At 52.0% G+C, this 17,612-nt stretch overlaps 1 protein-coding gene across 2 annotated transcripts in view; it reads left to right on the top strand.

Moving 5' to 3' along the window:
- Positions 1 to 17,612, top strand: part of CEP89 (centrosomal protein 89) — a 137,026-nt gene that overhangs the window by 56,995 nt on the left and 62,419 nt on the right. For both annotated transcript variants that reach the window (XM_077830940.1, XM_077830941.1), the window contains 3 exons: positions 10,533 to 10,713; positions 12,598 to 12,765; positions 14,301 to 14,442. In XM_077830940.1, the coding sequence (XP_077687066.1) occupies positions 10,533 to 10,713; positions 12,598 to 12,765; positions 14,301 to 14,442 (491 nt within the window). The remainder of the gene's footprint in view (positions 1 to 10,532; positions 10,714 to 12,597; positions 12,766 to 14,300; positions 14,443 to 17,612) is intronic.

Genomic DNA, 17,612 nt, shown 5'->3' with positions numbered 1-17,612 from the left:
CGGAGAGATGGTCTGTCGTTCGCCCTCCTGTCTCTTGATCAGGAGAAGGCGTTCGACAGAGTAGACCATGGGTACCTCCTGAGCACTCTGCAGGCGTTTGGATTCGGACCTCAGTTTGTGAGTTTTCTCCGGGTGCTGTATGCCTCCGCGGAGTGTTTGGTTAGGCTCAACTGGACCCTGACTGAACCGGTCAGCTTCGGGCGAGGAGTGCGTCAGGGGTGCCCCCTCTCGGGCCAGTTGTACGCTCTGGCGATCGAGCCTTTCCTCTGTCTCCTCCGCAGGAGGATGACAGGGTTGGTGCTGCGGGAGCCGGAGCTGCGGCTGGTCCTGTCGGCGTACGCCAATGACGTACTCCTCGTGGTCCAGGACCCGGGCGACTTGGCGCGAGTGGAGGCATGCCAAGCCGTCTATTTGGCAGCCTCCTCCGCCCGAGTCAACTGGGTCAAGAACTCTGGCTTGGCGGTGGGGGACTGGCGGCAGGTAGGCTCCCTCCCACCCGCACTTCAGACCATACGGTGGAGTGCGGGTCCACTGCTCTATCTCGGCGTTTACCTTTCCGCCACGCATCCTTCCCCGCCGGAGAACTGGCAAAATTTAGAGGGCGGGGTGATAGAGCGGATCCGGAGATGGACGAGGCTACTCCGATGTCTCTCCCTCCGAGGGAGAGCACTGGTGCTTAACCAACTAGGCCTGTCCACGCTCTGGTACCGGCTCAACACCCTTGCCCCGGCCCCAGGTTTCCTGACCCACCTCCGGAGATTGATTCTAGAGTTCTTCTGGTCAGGAATGCACTGGGCCCCTGTTGGAGTTCTTCATCTACCCCTGAAGGAAGGAGAGCAGGGCCTGAAGTGTCTGTACACTCAGGTCCGCGTTTTCCGCCTCCAGGCCCTGCAGAGGCTCTTTTATAGTGCACGTAGTTCGGCGTGGAGCATACTGGCGCACGCCTTCCTGCGCCGTTTCCAAGGGCTTCGATACGACCGGCAGCTCTTTTATCTTTCTCTGAGGGGTTTTCCGCGAGACCTCTCCGGGCTGCCGGTCTTCTACCAGGACCTCCTCCGGACCTGGAAACTGTTTCTAACAACCAGGTCCGTGGCGGCCACCGTGGGAGCAGATCTCCTCACGGAGCCCCTGCTACACAACCCCCAGCTCCGTGTGCAGGTGGCGGAGTCCCGCTCGGTGCGCCAGAGGTTGGTCCTGGCGGAAGTCACGAGGGTCGGAGACCTCCTGGACTACGACTGGAGAGACTGGCTGGATCCCCTGACGCTCTCTCGGCGCATGGGGCTCTCCAGCCTCCGTACCCCCCGGCGCGTACTTCAGGAGGTGAAGGCCACCTTGACCCCCGCTGCTCGGGCTTATGTTAGCCGAGCCTTGTGCGAGGGCGCACCTCACCCATCCCTTACCCCAGGCCCGCCGGACCTTTCCATCGGGCCCCTACCCCGTAGATCCCAACAAACCCCTCACCCTTTCACTGCAAGCCGGCTGCACGAACTGCAGCCGGTTAGCTTTCAAATTGCACCACGGAAATACTTATATACACTTACACTTCACACCCTTCACTCCCACACCCTGGTGTCCCGCCCCGATACAAAGTGGCGGGACCTCCTGCCACCTTTGGAGGGTGAGCAACCTCGGTGGGCCAGCCTGTATTCCACCTTGGTCTCAAGGCCCGTCGGGGACATCAGTTGGCGGCTCCTTCACGGAGCTGTGAGCACGGGCGTGTTTCTGACACGGTTTACCCCCATCCCGGACACTTGTCCTTTCTGTAATGTGAGGGAAACCCTGGCGCACGTATATTTAGAGTGTGCCAGATTGCAGCCCCTTTTCCGGCTCCTCACAAATATTCTATTACGCTTCTGGCTTCATTTCTCCCCTCACCTTTTTATCTATACACTTCCCATCCGTGGCCCCACAAAGTCGCGGGATCTTCTGGTCAACCTCCTCCTAGCCTTGGCTAAAAGAGCCATTTATAAAACCAGAGAGAGGAGGTTGGCCCATGAAGCGTCCTGCGATTGTGGGGCCTTTTTCCGATCCTCAGTACATTCACGTATCCGGGCGGAGTTCCTCTGGGCGGCATCCACCGACTCCCTTGACGCCTTCGAGGAGCGGTGGGCGCTGTCTGGGGTTCTCTGCTCGGTGACCCCGTCCGGTTCCCTCCATCTGACCCTTTGATTGAGGGGAAGAGCGAGAGACGCCAGCCCCAGCCGTTGCCGCTGTGGATACCATCATTCCTGTCATCTAGGAGGGGTCCTATAATACATGGGTGTCTACCCCCCCCCAGCCCTAAACCGCCCACCCTGCAGCCGTGCCCATTTTACCGGGCACTCTCAGGAGAGGGAGGATCGGTGACACTGGGCGCGGCACTAGGTAACTCGAGGGGGTGGAAGACCACGAGTGTCGAGGAAGCCCCCCCGCTTTAGGCCACCAGGTAACTCAGGAGGGTGGAAGACCACGAGTGTCGAGGAAGCCCCCCCGCTCTGGGCCTGGGCTAGCCTGAACACTTCTCCCTCCTGAAAGCTGCTGTGTTATACCTTCTGAGTGCGTTGTTTTGTTGCACAGTTGTTTTGTTTCCTTTGGTAATTCTGTAAGCGTTACCAATAAACTTTCTTTCTGTTTCAAAAAAAAAAAAAAAACCTTCCCTGTTACCTTACTGAGAAAAAAGGGACCTACTTAACCTGGAGCTAATATATCTGCCTTCTGTCACTCTCCTGTAGCCCTCTGGCATGGAGGGAGAAGGAGGGAGAGGGCTGCTGCTGGTACTGCTGTTACTAGGCCCTGGGCTCTCCCTGCTGCTGTTGCTGCTCCAGCTGCTCCCCTGGCTGGGCCATACACCACTCCCTCCTTCTCTGCTACCTGGTTGCTGGCCAGCTGCTGGAACCCCCCACCCTTGGGTGCTGCTGCTGCTCCAACTACAGCCCCTGGGGGAGGCCTATTGGCCTGCTCCCCAGAAGTGGGGAGTGAGGGACCCCAGCCCCAGTCGTTGCTGCTGTGGACAACACCAAAACCACCTGAGAGGGGTCCTTTCTGCCTGCCTGGACCACCACCTAGAGTTCTTGGAGCTGCTGCTGCAGAGTTTACTGCCTGGAGCTGCTGAAGCCCCAAGGAGGAGAAGAAGAGGACCATCTACTAGTGGGGGAGCATCTAGAGACTTTGCAGACCACCGTGGAGGGGGTCTTAAGACTGAATAACTTTTGAACTGTGCTCTTGTGGTGGGGGTCGTGACTGTGTTTGTAGGGACACAGGGGGTGTGGCATGGAGCTGCCCCCCGATCCATCTGTGTGTCCCCCAACCCCCACCACTACCCCCTCCAGCACCCCCACTGGCTGTTTACCATCTGCCTCAGCTCCTGCCTCTGGATTGAGCTGATTGCTTGGCTTGCCACGCCCTGATTCCACCATTTGGGCCAGAAGCAGCAGCCAGCCTAAACAGACTTTGTGCAAGCGCACATGGGTGCACGTGCCCTCCTCCCCCCCTGGACTGCCCACCCCACAGCTTTGCCCTTTGCTACCTGCCCCATTTGCCACTTGCAGCCTTTTGCTCCAGCCCCCCCTACTAGCTTCAGTTTGTTTGCCTGCCCCACCTGTTTCCCTCTGCAGCCTTTGTTTGTTTGCCCTGCTCCAGCCTCTGAAGCTAACCCTTTGGTTTCCCTCCCCTAACTCCAGCCTGCTTAGCCCCTTGCTCAGTGTGCCCATGCCCCCTCCCATGCGCTTGTGCCACTCCCTATTTTAGTTTAAACCCTCTTCACTGCACCCCCAATGTTGTTGTATCCCCCCACCCCTAGTGCAGCTAGAGGAGCCGGAATTCCACCCCGTCTTGGCGACTGACCCCCTAACCCCTGCTTTGTCCCCCCCATCCAGCCCACCCCTTTTGGCGCCCTCCTCCTCTGCCTGCAGCCTAGCAGGGAGGAGTGGTCGACCTGCTTCCCCTTTCTCCTCCTCCTTCTGGTGTCTCTCCTTCCCTCCCCACTCATAACGGCGGAGAACGAGACGGGTGGGACCCCTCCAGCAGCCCCAGCTGCCCCTCCCCCGCCTGCCCCTCCATCACCTCCCCAAGCCTCTACCTCCGCTGCCGCCTCTGAACCACCTGCCACCACCCCTCCTGGGGCGCCAGCAGCAGCGGGCACCAGGGTGACCTCTGCTGCTGCCACGACCCTCACCCCTCAGATTCTGGGGGAGCACTCCCAGCTAGCGGAAAGGGCCAGGATAAGAAGAAGGGGAAGGGCCCCGCTAAAAAGACCAGGCCCTCCATGGCAGGGGCTGCCCCCACTGCCGTGGCCCCAGCACCGGCCACGGCGTCCCTCCCCTCTGTTCCCTCCACCAGCTCTGCGAGTGTCCCTCCCCCGGCCCCCAGGGCATACGCCCAGGTGGCGGCAGCCCCCCCGCCTGCCACTATGTTATCTCTCCCGCCCACCTCCTCCGCTACCATCTATAGCAGCCGGGGCCCCTTTCCCACCATAACCAGGAAGTCGGTTGCCTCCTGGTGCCCGCCTTGCCCCATGTGGAGACCTACATGTGGGCGTTGGCAAGGGTGTTGGGGCCCATGGCCATTGTGGCGGCCTCCAAAATGTATGGCAAGGTCCCTCCCGCCCCCCCTGAGTCCCTGAGCCATCGCCTTTACCCCCTGACATGATCCCTGCTAGCCAGCCCCCGGATGATGCCATGGAGGGCTGGGCCCTAGTACAGGGGAAGCGGGGCAAGCGGAAGGCTTGAGCTCCGCTCCTCCCGTCTGATGCGGAGGCCCCCCGGAAGACCAGGAAGGGGGGCACTGATGCCAAGCCTTCCGCTTTGCCCACGGGTGTATTCCATCCACCGGTGCCGGCTGGGGAAGTCGTGGCAGCACTGGAAGGCAGTATCTCCCCTCCGCGGGAGTCCCTCCCCTCCGAGGTAGCCCCTCCTGCCCTGGTACCATCTGAAGCCTCTGTGAGCCCCGAGGCAACCGTCGCGTCAGGTGCCGGCAGGGAGAACCCTAGGGTGGCGGAAAGCGATCTCCCATCCATATACGAGGAGACTGAGGCCCTAGGTCTGACCCTGGTCACCCAGGGGGAGGACGACCCAATGCCAGCGGGCCTCGATCTGGGTGACTTCACTCCAGCCCCCTTTCCCCATGCTCCCACCCTCTAACCGTTGCTTTCGCTCCCACCACCAAGGAGCCCCTGGACTCCTCCATCAACCCGGCCGCAGATGACTGCCACGCTGACTGCCACGGAGCCTGTTGAGGCGACGGCCAGTGCTACGCTGCTGGGACCCAAGCCGTTAGGGGCACCCCTCGTTGGTGTGGAGCAATCAACCTCCTTCCCAGGTGGGGGCCCTACAGAAGATAGTCCACCTCCTGATGCCGTGGCTGCCAAACCCACCATAGAGCCTGCGCCCAGCATCGCTGAGAGCCCCCTCCCCACCCCCTTAACCCTTGAGCCTGATCGGGAGATGTCACCATCCAGCTGCTTGGATTCTGAAGTCCAGAATCTTGCCTCTGCCCCTAACCGTGTCCCTATCCCGTCCACCTCCCGTGATGTTATTGCCGCCCCTGGGGCTGTCTCCATCCCTTTTCCAGTAGATGACCCCCAGGGAACGGCCTTTGTGTTTCCCTGTCCCGACCCACTAGGGGCTGCTATCCTCCCTTCGCCATCCCCTATTGCCCCAGTGTTTGAGGCAGGCCTAGTGGCGCCAGTCCATCAGGCGCCCCGTCGGGGATCTGCACCCTGTCTGCCTGTCTCGGTGAGCCACAGGGCTGTACCAAGGGCCCCGTCAGGGGATAACCAGGAGACCATAATCCCATGACCCATGCGCTACGAGAGGAGTTGCAGGAGTTTTTAAAAGACGTCAGTGGCTCCCGCAACAAGGTACAGCTTGCTCTCCAGTGATGGGGGGATTTTCATCAAATCCTCCGGGCCGCGAGGGCCCTCATGGGGAAGGGTAAAAGGACCGGGAAGCAGGCTGCCGCAGCCTACCAGCAGGTCCGCCTCTTCCGTGACTCCTTACTCACTTATGGGGTAGGTCACAGACTGTTGCACGGCCCGTCGGGAGCTGCGAACATCCCTGTCGGTAAGGATCCCCCCCAGCCCTCCTCATGGCACCTCTCACCATCGCAACATTGAACACTCGGGGCTCCGCAGGTCCCAGGTGTTCTCCTTCCTTCGAGAGGGGGGTACTCTGTGGTTTTCTGGCAGGAGACCCATACGGATCCGACCCCCGAAGACAGCTGGCGGCTGGATTGGGGGGACAGGGTCTACTTTAGCCATCTCACAGTTCGTACGGCTGGAGTGGCGACCCTGTTCTCCCCCAACCTACGGCTCGAGGTGCTGGGGGTCGCCGAGGGTGTGCCGGAGCGCCTGCTGCACCTCTGGGTCCGTATGGAGGGGCTTGTGGTCAACCTCATTAACGTCTATGCCCCATCGGGCCCGGAGCGGCTGCAATTTTATCAGCAGGCGTCTGCCTTCCTCGGCACCTTGGATCCTCATGAGTGCCTGGTCGTGGGTGGGGACTTCAACAACACCCTTGAGGAGGGGGACTGAGCAGTGCCCGGCCGCGGCGGATGTCCTCCAGGAGATAGTCGAACACCACTCCCTAGTGGACGTCTGGCGCGACCACCACCCGGGTGACATTTCCACATTCACCTTTGTCCGGATGGAGGCTCACCTTTGTCGTGCCACTCCCGGTTGGACCGCATTTATTTATCATGTTTCCACCTTTCATGAGCCCACTCCTCCAGCATCCGGCCGGCCCCATTTTATGACCATCATTTAGCCACCGTGAAGGCCTCCCTCTGTGCGGAGAGGCCGGGGCCGGCCTATTGGCATTTCAACAACAGTTTGTTAGAGGATGTGGGCTTCGTGACGTCCTTCCGGGAGTTCTGGCTGGCCTGGCGAGGGCAGCGGCGTGCCTTTCCCTCGGCGCGGCGGTGGTGGGACCTGGGGAAGGTGCGCGCCCGGCTCTTCTGCCGTGACTACACCCGGGAAGCCAGCCGACGGAGGGATGCGGCGATATAGCAGTTGGAACAGGAGGTTTTAGAGCTGGAGAGGCATCTGGCCACCAGCTCCAAGGATCTGCCCCTCTGCGCAGTGTGCCGGGAGAAGCGGGAGGAGCTCCGGGCCCTCGAGGATCATCGGGCCCAGGATGCCTTTGTTCGATCCTGCATCCGCCTCCTTCTGGAGTTGGATCGCGGCTCCCGCTTCTTCTACACCCTGTAGAAAAGGAGGGGGGCCAGGAAACACGTCACCTGCCTTCTGGCAGAAGATGGCACCCCCCTCACGGATCCGGTGGAGATGTGTGGCAGGGCGAGAGCCCTTTACGCAAGCCTTTTCTCCCCGGATCCGACCAATCCTAACTCTTGCAGAGTGCTCTGGGAGGAGCTCCCTATGGTCAGTGTGGGCGGCCGAGACCAGCTCGAGCTGCCTCTCACTCTGGCAGAGTTCTCGGAAGCCCCCCCATCGCATGCCCACCAATAAATCTCCGGGCATGGACGGAATGACCGTGGAGCTCTACCGTGTGTTCTGGGACGTCCTCGGCCCAGACCTAGTCACCGTCTGGGCCGAGTCTTTGCAGAGTGGGGTCCTCCCTCTTTCGTGCAGGCAAGCTGTGCTTGCCTTATTGACGAAGAAGGGGGACCTCCACGATTTACGAAATTGGCGTCCCGTCTCGCTCCTCAGCATGGACTACAAAATTGTGGCAAAGGCAATCTCGCTGCGGCTAAGGTCCGTGCTGGCGGATGTGGTCCACCCAGACCAGACCTACACAGTCGCGGGCCGCGGCATCTTTGATAACCTATATCTAGTCGGGGACCTTTTGGAACTCGGGTGTAGGGACGGTCTGTCGTTCGCCCTCCTGTCCTTGGATTAGGAGAAGGTGTTCAACAGGGTGGATCACGGGTATCTCCTGAGCAGTCTGCAAGCGTTTGGCTTCGGACCCCAGTTCGTGGGTTTTCTCCGGGCGGTGTATGCCTCTGCAGAGTGTCTGGTCAGGCTCAACTGGACCCTGACTGAACCGGTCAGCTTCGGGCAAGGAGTACGGCAGGGGTGCCCCCTCTTGGGCCAGCTGTATGCTCTGGCGATTGAGCCCTTCCTCTGTCTCCTCCAAAGGAGGTTGACAGGGTTGGTGCTGCGGGAGCTGGAGCTGCGGCTGGTCCTGTCGGCGTATGCTGATGACGTGCTCCTCGTGGTCCAGGACCCGGGAGACTTGGTGCGGGTGGAGGCTTGCCAGGCCATCTGTTCGGCAGCCTCCTCCACCCGGGTCAAGAGCTCTGGCCTGGTGGTCGGGAACGGCTGGCAGGCGAGCTCCCTCCCACCCACGCTTCAGGCCATCCGGTGGAGCGCGGGTCCGCTGCTCTATCTCGGCGTTTACCTTTCTGCCACGCATCCCTCTCCGCCGGAGAACTGGCACAATTTAGAGGGCGGGGTGATAGAGTGGCTCCGGAAATGGACAGGACTACTCCAGTGCCTCTCCCTTTGAGGGAGAGCGCTGGTGCTTGCTAGTCCTGTCCATGCTCTGGTATCGCCTCAACACCCTGGTCCCGGCCCCGGGTTTCCTAGCCACCCTCCGGACATGGATTCTGGAGTTCTTTTGGTCAGGACTGCACTGGGTCCCTGCAGGGGTTCTTCATCTACCCCTGGTTGAGGGAGAGCAGGGCCTGAAATGTCTGCACACTCAGGTCCATGTCTTCCGCCTCCAGGCCCTGCAGAGGCTCCTTTATGGTGCAGGTAGTCCGGCTTGGAGCATACTGGCGCATGCCTTCCTGTGCCGTTTCTGAGGGCTCCGATATGACCGGCAGCTCCTTTATCTCCATCCGAGAGGTCTTCCGCGAGACCTCTCCTGGCTGCCGGTCTTCTACCAGGACCTCCTCCGGACCTGGAAACTGTTTTCAACGACCAGGTCCGTGGCGGCCACCGAGGGGGCAGATCTCCTCGCGGAGCCCCTGCTACACAACCCCCAGCTTCGCGTGCAGGTGGCGGAGTCCCCCTCAGTGCGCCAGAGGTTGGTCTTGGCAGAAGTCACAGGAGTCAGAGACCTCCTGGACTATGTCCAGGGAGACTGGCTGGATCCCCTGACGCTTGCTCAGTGCATGGGGCTCTCCAGACCTTGTACTCCCCGGCGCGTACTTCAGGAGGTGAAAGCCGCTTTGCCACCCGCTGCTCGAGTTTACCTCGACAGGGTCCTACATGAGGGCGCGCCCCGCCCACCCTCTACCACAGGCCAGCTGGACCTTTTAATTGGGCCCCTACCCCGTGGACCCAACCGACACCCTCACCCCTTCACTGTGAGCCGGCTGCACGAGCTGCAGCCGGTCTATTTCCAAACTGCGCCAAGGAAACATCTATACACGCTCGTGCTCCACACCCTACACTCCCTCACCCTGGTGTCCCGCCCTGATACAAAATGGCGGGACCTCCTGCCAACTTTGGAGGGTGTGGAGCCCCTGTAGGCCAGCCTATATTCCACCTTGGTCCCGAGGCCCGCTGGGGATATCAGTTGGCGGCTCCTTCACAGAGCCATGAGCACGGGCGTGTTCTTGGTGCGGTTCACCTCTGTCCCAGACACCTGCCCCTTTTGCGGCATGAGGGAAACCCTGGCACACATATCTGGAGTGTGCCAGGCTGCAGCCCCTATTCTGGCTCCTCACAAATATTTTATTACGTTTTTGGTTGCACTTCTCCCCTCACCTTCCTATTTATGCACTCCCTATCCATGGCCCCACAAAGTCACGGGATCTTTTGGTCAGCCTCCTCCTGGCCCTAGCTAAAATGGCCATCTATAAAACCAGAGTGAGGAGGTTGACCGATGGAGCCTCCTGTGTCTGTGGGGCCTATTTCCGATCCTTGGTTCGTTCACATATCTGGGCAGAGTTCCTCTGGGCGGCGTCCACTGACTCCCTTGACGCCTTCGAGGAGCAGTGGGTGCTGCCCGGGGTTCTCTGCTCGGTGTCCCCATCTGGTTCCCTTAGTTTGACCCTTTGACCACACTCCTGTCCCTGTTATTTCACATTAGTTGTCCCCCGGATTTATTTGGTGTCCAGGTCCTGTGGATCCCCCTCTTAGGCTGTGGGGGGATCCTTTAGCAGTGGACGGGCTTTGCCCCCCCACTTCCTGGATCCCAATAGGGTCACTCTCCTGTCGCCATCTGGCCCGACCCTGTCACAATACTCACTCTCATCTTCCAAACAGTTCTCCAGTTTGCCCCAAATCTTCCAGGAAACAACCAACCAACCCCTCCTCTGCCCTGGCATAAGAACATACCCATGAAATTTCAGGTGGGTTGGTTGAGGTTTACTTTTGGCCAAGTCAGAAGTTAGTGAAACTCAGGCCTATAACATAAGGATTTTCTCTTTATTCTTAACTGTGGATAAGACTAGCATCTCGATAAACTGCTTGATAGATAGCAGGAGCCATAGCATAAAAGTGCAATACTTAATTTGACAAGCCAAGTCAAGTTGGCACAGGGCTTAATGCATCTATGAAATAATGTCCTATTGTTTTAATTATAATTTTGACTTGATTAGTGAATTAGTTCTGTTGTGTCAACAGTTTTTTTTTCCCCCCCATGAAGTTTCAAAATTGACCAAACAGCTAATGGTTTTGGAAGCTAAGAAACAGAGCCAGGAAGAGGAGATATCAGAGAATCAGAAGCAGCTGAAGTCTTTATGCTCCACATGTGAAGAACTGAAAGCCAATCTTAATGGCAGAGTAACAGCAAAGGAGCATGTTGCTTTGGTAAATGCATTAAGAAGGTATGGGTCTACATATTGTATACAGACAAGTGGTGTGAAAGGCCCCGATCCTGCAAAGTACCCATACAGATCCCTTTGCCGCACCAGGACCCAATCCCCAGTGTTCTTTTCCATCACGATCCAGATGTTGTTAAGGTAGCTGGCAGAGTACAAAGAAGGTGGAGCAATACTATTTTAGAAAACTGTTAACTTAATTTTTTAGACTGATAAAAACATGGAGGAAATTTTGGTTCCATTGAAATCAATGGGCATTTTGCCATTCAGTTCATAGAGCCAGGATTTCACCCACAGTTTATATGCTGTTTTATCTAGGTATAAATAAAAACAAAAACAAAAAATGCACCTTAGCCAAACAAAAAAAATTTCCGCCAAGGGGAAACGTTTAAGAATGATATTTTTAGAGAACAAATGTCATTACCTGTAACACTATAGACAATTAAAACTGAATTTAAAAATCCTAATGTATTTTTCACTATTCCCATTGCTTGATTACATTTTAAAAATTCACTTAGGTTCTCATGCCATAGCACAAAGATGCAAAGTTTGCATTGTAAATACTGGAGTCTTTTTGTTATAAGAAAACTGCTTTATTGGAAATAAGATAATTCATATTAACATTTGTATTAACCTTAGAAGCTGTTTTCCTATTTCTGAATTGTTTTCAATTTTTTGTTCCCTTCTTTGGTAGCAAATGTATAAAATATACTCAGATCCTAAACTGAAAACACTATTGTTCTCCATTCTCCACAATTTCAAGTATGAGAGATTAGGACAAACTACTAGGCAATGCCAAGCATTACAGTACAACAGATTGGGAAAAACAAATCTGATATGTCAATTAAATGTCCATCCTCATTTATAAAATCTTGAAAATCTAGCAAGATACCACATAAAGAATAAACAAAAGTTGACAATAAACATGTCATGCCCAACAGTCTATAATATTTCAGGAGCTAACCCTTACTCCAGGGGAAAGATACAGATAAACTGAAAAAGTCCTAGGTACATCACTTTGATAAAGCCAGTCTGTTCAAACAACATGTCTGAATCAAACAAGCCTCTGGTGAAAAGTAAAAGGCTTTTACTTTTTTCCTCTGGTGCAGAAACATTACTTCTCTTTCCATTCACTAAGATTTAGTTTTTTATAATAAAAATGAAATATATCAGAACTTTAAACTACACGACAGTGAAGGGATTTAAAGTGAATTATAGTTAACGAACATCAGTGTGTTTTAAATTTATGTGTCTCAGTTTCTTATAAAAATGCATGCTAAGCTATTTTAATGAACCAAGAACTGTTTTACTACTTCCTGCCTCCACCATGAAAATATGTTCTTTGCTTGATGGCTTGTGATATTTTATTGCGTGATTTGAGTTTTAAAGAACGTATTTAAGAGAGAATGTTAACTTTAAACCTCAGATTCTCTAGAACTTAATTTATTACGTTTTATGACATTCAGCTGAGTTATTTTCGCTCAAGACTAGGTGTCAGGGAAATGTATTAATCTCTTGGCATAGCACGTTTTTACCTTTGTGAGTAATCCATTGACACGCTTTCTGCACTGCTGGTCATGCAGTTTTAGTGGCGGTTATTTGAGTTACCAGTAAAACCAAATACCGAGAAAAGGATACATTTTGACTATATAGCATACATAGAAATCCAATTTAGAGCAGGGTTGCCAGTACACCTCTTTTCATTGAATAATTGTATTGGCATTATGCTTTGTTGGCCATATGACTTATAGCATAGTTTTTAACATCTGTATCTTTGACACCTAAGTAAAACGTAAGCTAAAACAATAATATACTGTCAAATATGTAACTTGTCCATTTTCTCAGTGAAGTAGATCTTTGATACCCATTTTATATTGTCTTTTTCTGCAGTCAGTTGCAACAGGAACAGGAAAAGCAAAGTGCTGAGCTGGAAGATCTAATGGAAAGACTAGCATCATTGCAAGCACAGAAAAAGAGCCTACTCTTAGAGAAAAATGACCTAGTTGCTGACAACAAGATCCTGGAAGAAGAGCTGAAAATGGCACAAAAGACAAATAGGTTTATCTATTTCCTTTTCTGCTTCAGTTGGATATCTCCTTCCACCGACACTAATATTTTAAAAGAAAGTAATATCTCACTGAAAAAATATTCTTGGCCCACAACCCCTACAGCCCACTCCAGACACATGAAGTCTTATTGCTGCCAATTAAGTATATTCTCTAAAATTTGTGTGCCTTTCCAGTGAAATATGATTTAACTTCTGTATTACCTATAGAGGCCTGACGTTTAATATGTTAGCCAAATAATTGTAATATATAATTTTCACGCACAATTATCATGACTGCACCTGGAAAATGCATGTGAAAAGTATAATTAGCCAATTATCTGATTCAGGTAAGCAATCACAGTAATTGTAGGCATATTGTGAAGCTAGAAATTAAGCCCAGTATTCAAACATTGCACAAGAAAAAAGGAATATTGTCATAGAATTTAAGTACCTACTGCAGTGTAGCATGTATTATGCAGAACTATGAAAAAAATAACAAAAGTATATGTGTGTCGTCAACTTATAGTAGACCACTGTGGCTGACTGTATGTAATGGACTGGACAGAATGTCAGAGAACGTAGGAAAATAAAATCTCCAAGATGTGAACAAATGAATTTAGGAAAAATATGCAAGACAAAGTATGGTTCGGATTTGCTGGGTCATATGCCGTGATGCTTTTTGCAAGCACAACAGAACATGCAAAAGTATAATCTGAATATTATTATTTTGAAATGTTGATTTTTTTTTTGAACCATCAGCTAAAAAAAAGTGCTGTAATTAGTAGAACGCTAGAATACCCTTGTATTGCATGGTGTGCAGCATGAATTTCTAGCTATCATGGATCACAAGACATTTCTTGGAATGATTATTTGTTATGATCACCTGCTCCATCAAATCAGGAAAGAATACAAGGTGGTCACAGGCCATGATGCTTGCGGTATCCCTGGATTCCTGAGCAAGTTCATATCTGAAAAAATATTTGATTATTTTTTAGGTCTTTGATAAAAGTAGATAAATTGTCAGATTGCATATGATGAGTTAATGAATAATAAAGCCTGGTAAATTATTCAGTGTTATGAAAGAGTTTATTGTTCCATGCTCAACAAACTTCTTTTGTATGATACCCATGAGATAAAGCTATTTCAGTGAACACGAATTTTTTAAAATATTTGTAATACCTGGAGCATCTTTTTATATCCATGTATTATGTAAGAAAGTTTTCACAGTATTTGCTAGTCATTCAGATAGTTCAGTAGTACTCATTGCTTGAAACAAAACAGCCAAAAATTAGAGGATAAAGAGGTTTGGTCTTCCTGTAAACTGACAAAGAGGATGTAAGATGTTTTTCTAATGTACTAAGGTTAGATTATTGACCTTTTATATTTAAAATCATCGTTTCAGAATCTTTCCTTACATGTGATTTGACTCGTAAGACAGTACAGTTTAAAAGCTAATGTATGCCCGAAAACAATGTTTTTAAATTGCTATACAGTAATTTAGTGCTTAAAAATAAGATTTTCCTGTTTTTATCTTTATATTTTGTAGGAGATCACAGAAGAAAATAGGTCTTCTGAAACAGCAGTTGGGAGAAGCAATGGAAAAGGAAGTGGCAGCTCATCAGTACTTAGCAAATCTTATTAGCTTGGCAGAGAATATAAGTCAGGAACGTGACCATCTTATACATTTGGTAAGTTCTTGAGGGGTATTTCATATTTCCTTATTTTATTATGAAAAAAGAAAGCAACTAACAATGAGGATTTATATTTCAAAATGTAATGGTTTAGATCAATGGTCACCAACCTGTCAATCGCGATTGACTGGTCGATCCTAGAGACTCTCCCAATTGATTGCGATCTCCAGTGGTGTGGCGGGGCTGCCGCTAAGGCAGGCTCCCTGCCTGCCCTGGCCCCAGGCTACGCTGCTCCTGGAAGTGGTCACCATGCCCCCAGGGGGGAGGGGTGTCCATGCTCTGTTCCTGCCTGCAAGCACCTCCCCCTGCAGCTCCCATTGGCCGGGAACGGGGAACTGTGGCCAATGGGAGCTGAGGGGGCGGAGACTGCAGAGAGAGGCAGCGCACGGTGCCACGTGCCTCTCCCCCCACCCAGGGGGCAGGGGTACATTGACCCTTTCTGGGAGCAGCGTGGGGCGGGGCAGGTAGGGAGCCTGCCTTAGCCTTGCTGTGCCATTGACCAGGAGCTGCCCAAGGTAAGTGCCGCCTGGCGGGCGGCCGCACCCCAGCCCCAAGCCCCCTCCCGGAGCCAGCACCCCATACTCCCTCCTGCACTCAAAGCCCCTGTCCCAGCCCTGAGCCCGCTCTTAGAGCCAGCACCCCGAACCCCTTCCCAGAGCCAGCATTCTGTGCCCCCTCCTGCAGCCCAACGCTCTGCCCTAGCCCAGAGCCCTGTCCAGCATCCAAGGTCCCTCCCAGAGCTTTTACCCCTCACTCCCTGTTGCACCCCAACCCCCTGCCCCAGCTCGGAGCCCCCTCCCACACTGCAAACTCCTCGGCTCCAGCCCAGAGTCCACACCCCCTCCCAAACCCCAACCCAGTGAAAGTGAGTGAGGGTGGGGGGCGAGCGAGTGATGGAGGGAGAGGGGAATGGAGTGAGCAGGGCAGGACCTCGGGGAAGGGGCGGGGTAGATCCTGGGTTGCCCTTATATTCAAAAGATGATCTTGGGCTTAAAAAGGTTGGAGACCACTGATTTAGATATGTAAACAGATTTGAGCACCTGGATAGATAGCAAAAAAAGAGACTTTATAGATCAATGTTTAAAAGCAAGTGTAATAAACCCAGGGACCATGATTAGAAATAATATAACAGATCTAATTAGTGCGAGAGTGGGATACTGTAATAGTATACAGTTAGAGAGAGTTGAATTATTCCAGTCAAGGACCTGATGGGCCCAGTTATGTAAACTGTGCACTTGGAGATGAACCCACAAAATGTGCATGCAACTGTACACCTGCAGCATATTTGCTTGTGAAAATAGACAGTTATGCATTTCACTATCTATTTGCTTTTAAAGTAGCACAAATTTGTGCTCATTTGTATGTGCTCAGTTTAGAAAAATCAAAAATTCATCCAAACCTCCTCTCTTCCCTCTTAATTGGATTTAGCGTGTTTTAACTTTGAGGCAGTGTTAAAGAAACTATATTTTTCAAAGAACCATCTGTGAAATTAATAAAAACTAATATGGAACTGTAGATGACCTGTGTCCAGGTGGCCTGTATAGTCCAGCTATGGGCAAGACCCTGAAAACACTGAAAACTTGATGAGCATTAGGACTCTAATGGTCATGGAGAACCCTTGATGATTTTGATTCCGAAAGTAAAGAACATAACATCAGCCGAATAAAGAGAACTAAAATGACAGTCATACGAGCCGATTTAGTCAGTACAACTACTTTTCTATCCAAACCTAATTCCTTATTACATAGATTTCCTAATTCCTGGAAGAGATGATCAGAGATTAAAAATAGCTGGCTCAAATTTAACCCAGGAAAAACAGGTGGTTAGTAGAAAGGGAAAAACACTATGGAACTTGTCAGTATTCTTACTTCACTGATGATTGAAGGCAGCACACCACAGATTATCTGGTGACAATTCTCAGTGTCATGCTGGACTTGTTTCTACTCCTGGATATGGAGATTGCCACAATGATAGGGAAATTAACCTTTAGCCAGAGTTCTTAGAGACTGACTCCGCCCATTCACATTCACAGGATGTGCTGGCAGTGCAGCTCACACTGTTGGTGCATCCCATGAGGGGGTATGTGCAATTCCAACAAGAACACTCCCTTTCATTTTCAGTTTGGCCATGAAACTCTGCCCCTCCCGTTCAGAAATGGCCTAGCCACCTCTGAGCTAGATTACTGCTGCAATAAAACTGACACAACCTCTGACATTGCAACACACTAGTTATGATTTGCAGCAGTGCACCTGATATGCAACAAAGACTACTGTGAATACATCATTCCTTTTGTTTCTTTAACTCCATTTACTTTACAACAGAATTAAGTTCTGATTGTACTCTAAAATGTTCTTTATGAATTGGGACGAAGATATTCTTTGAGTACTTGCTCATGTCCATTCCATGGTAGGTGTTTGCATGCCACATGCACTGTTTCTGGAGATTTTTCCCTTAGTGGTATCCTTTGGGCCAGCTCTAGTGCCCTCTGGAACTGTGCGCGTATGTGCTGGTGTAAGGGGTGCCATTGGCGCAGTATCCTCTCCGTTCCTTCTTACTGCCCATGACAGTTGCTGGAATGATCCTTTTTGCTGTGACAAGGCTTCTTTAGCAGTGGTTGGACTCTTCTCTGTTCATAGTTGTTGTAGTTAGTGTATATAGTTCTTATTGTTAATGTATATAGTAGTGTGACTAGTTAACCCGTCATCAAGGGACTCTTTGCCCCAGGGTTCTCAGGCCTTCTTGTGGCAAACATGTGCCAGTGAGTGACCCACAAGTCAGCTGCTTAAAGTGTCTGGGGGAAACCCAAGTAAAGGACAAGTGCCAGATCTGCAGGGACTTCAGACCTTGCACACAAAAAGAAGAAAACAAGAAGACTGGGACATTCAGCTGAAGGCTTTCCTCATGGAGGCTGACAGCTCTCTGACCTGTCTCAGAGCAGAGCTGCTCTGAATTGGTGCCAAGCACTTTGACATCTGTGCGAAGCATTTCCTTGGCGCCATGTTCTTTCTGGCACCATTCTCCATTTCTGGTGCCAAGGAAGAAGCACAAGCAGCAGCGCACCTAGAGAGGGTGCTTGCTGATGCAGAAGAGGGACAAGCGGGGAGAGGCCAGTGTGCCATTCTTCCTCCCCTGAGCCAGAGATGGCACCGTCAACTCCGCCTAGAGCA

Source organism: Eretmochelys imbricata, chromosome 12 (assembly GCF_965152235.1).
Source record: "Eretmochelys imbricata isolate rEreImb1 chromosome 12, rEreImb1.hap1, whole genome shotgun sequence".
Taxonomy (NCBI): Eukaryota; Metazoa; Chordata; order Testudines; family Cheloniidae; genus Eretmochelys; species Eretmochelys imbricata.
The sequence above is the reverse complement of the archived record's forward strand: the minus strand, read 5'-3'. Positions and strand labels throughout refer to the sequence as shown.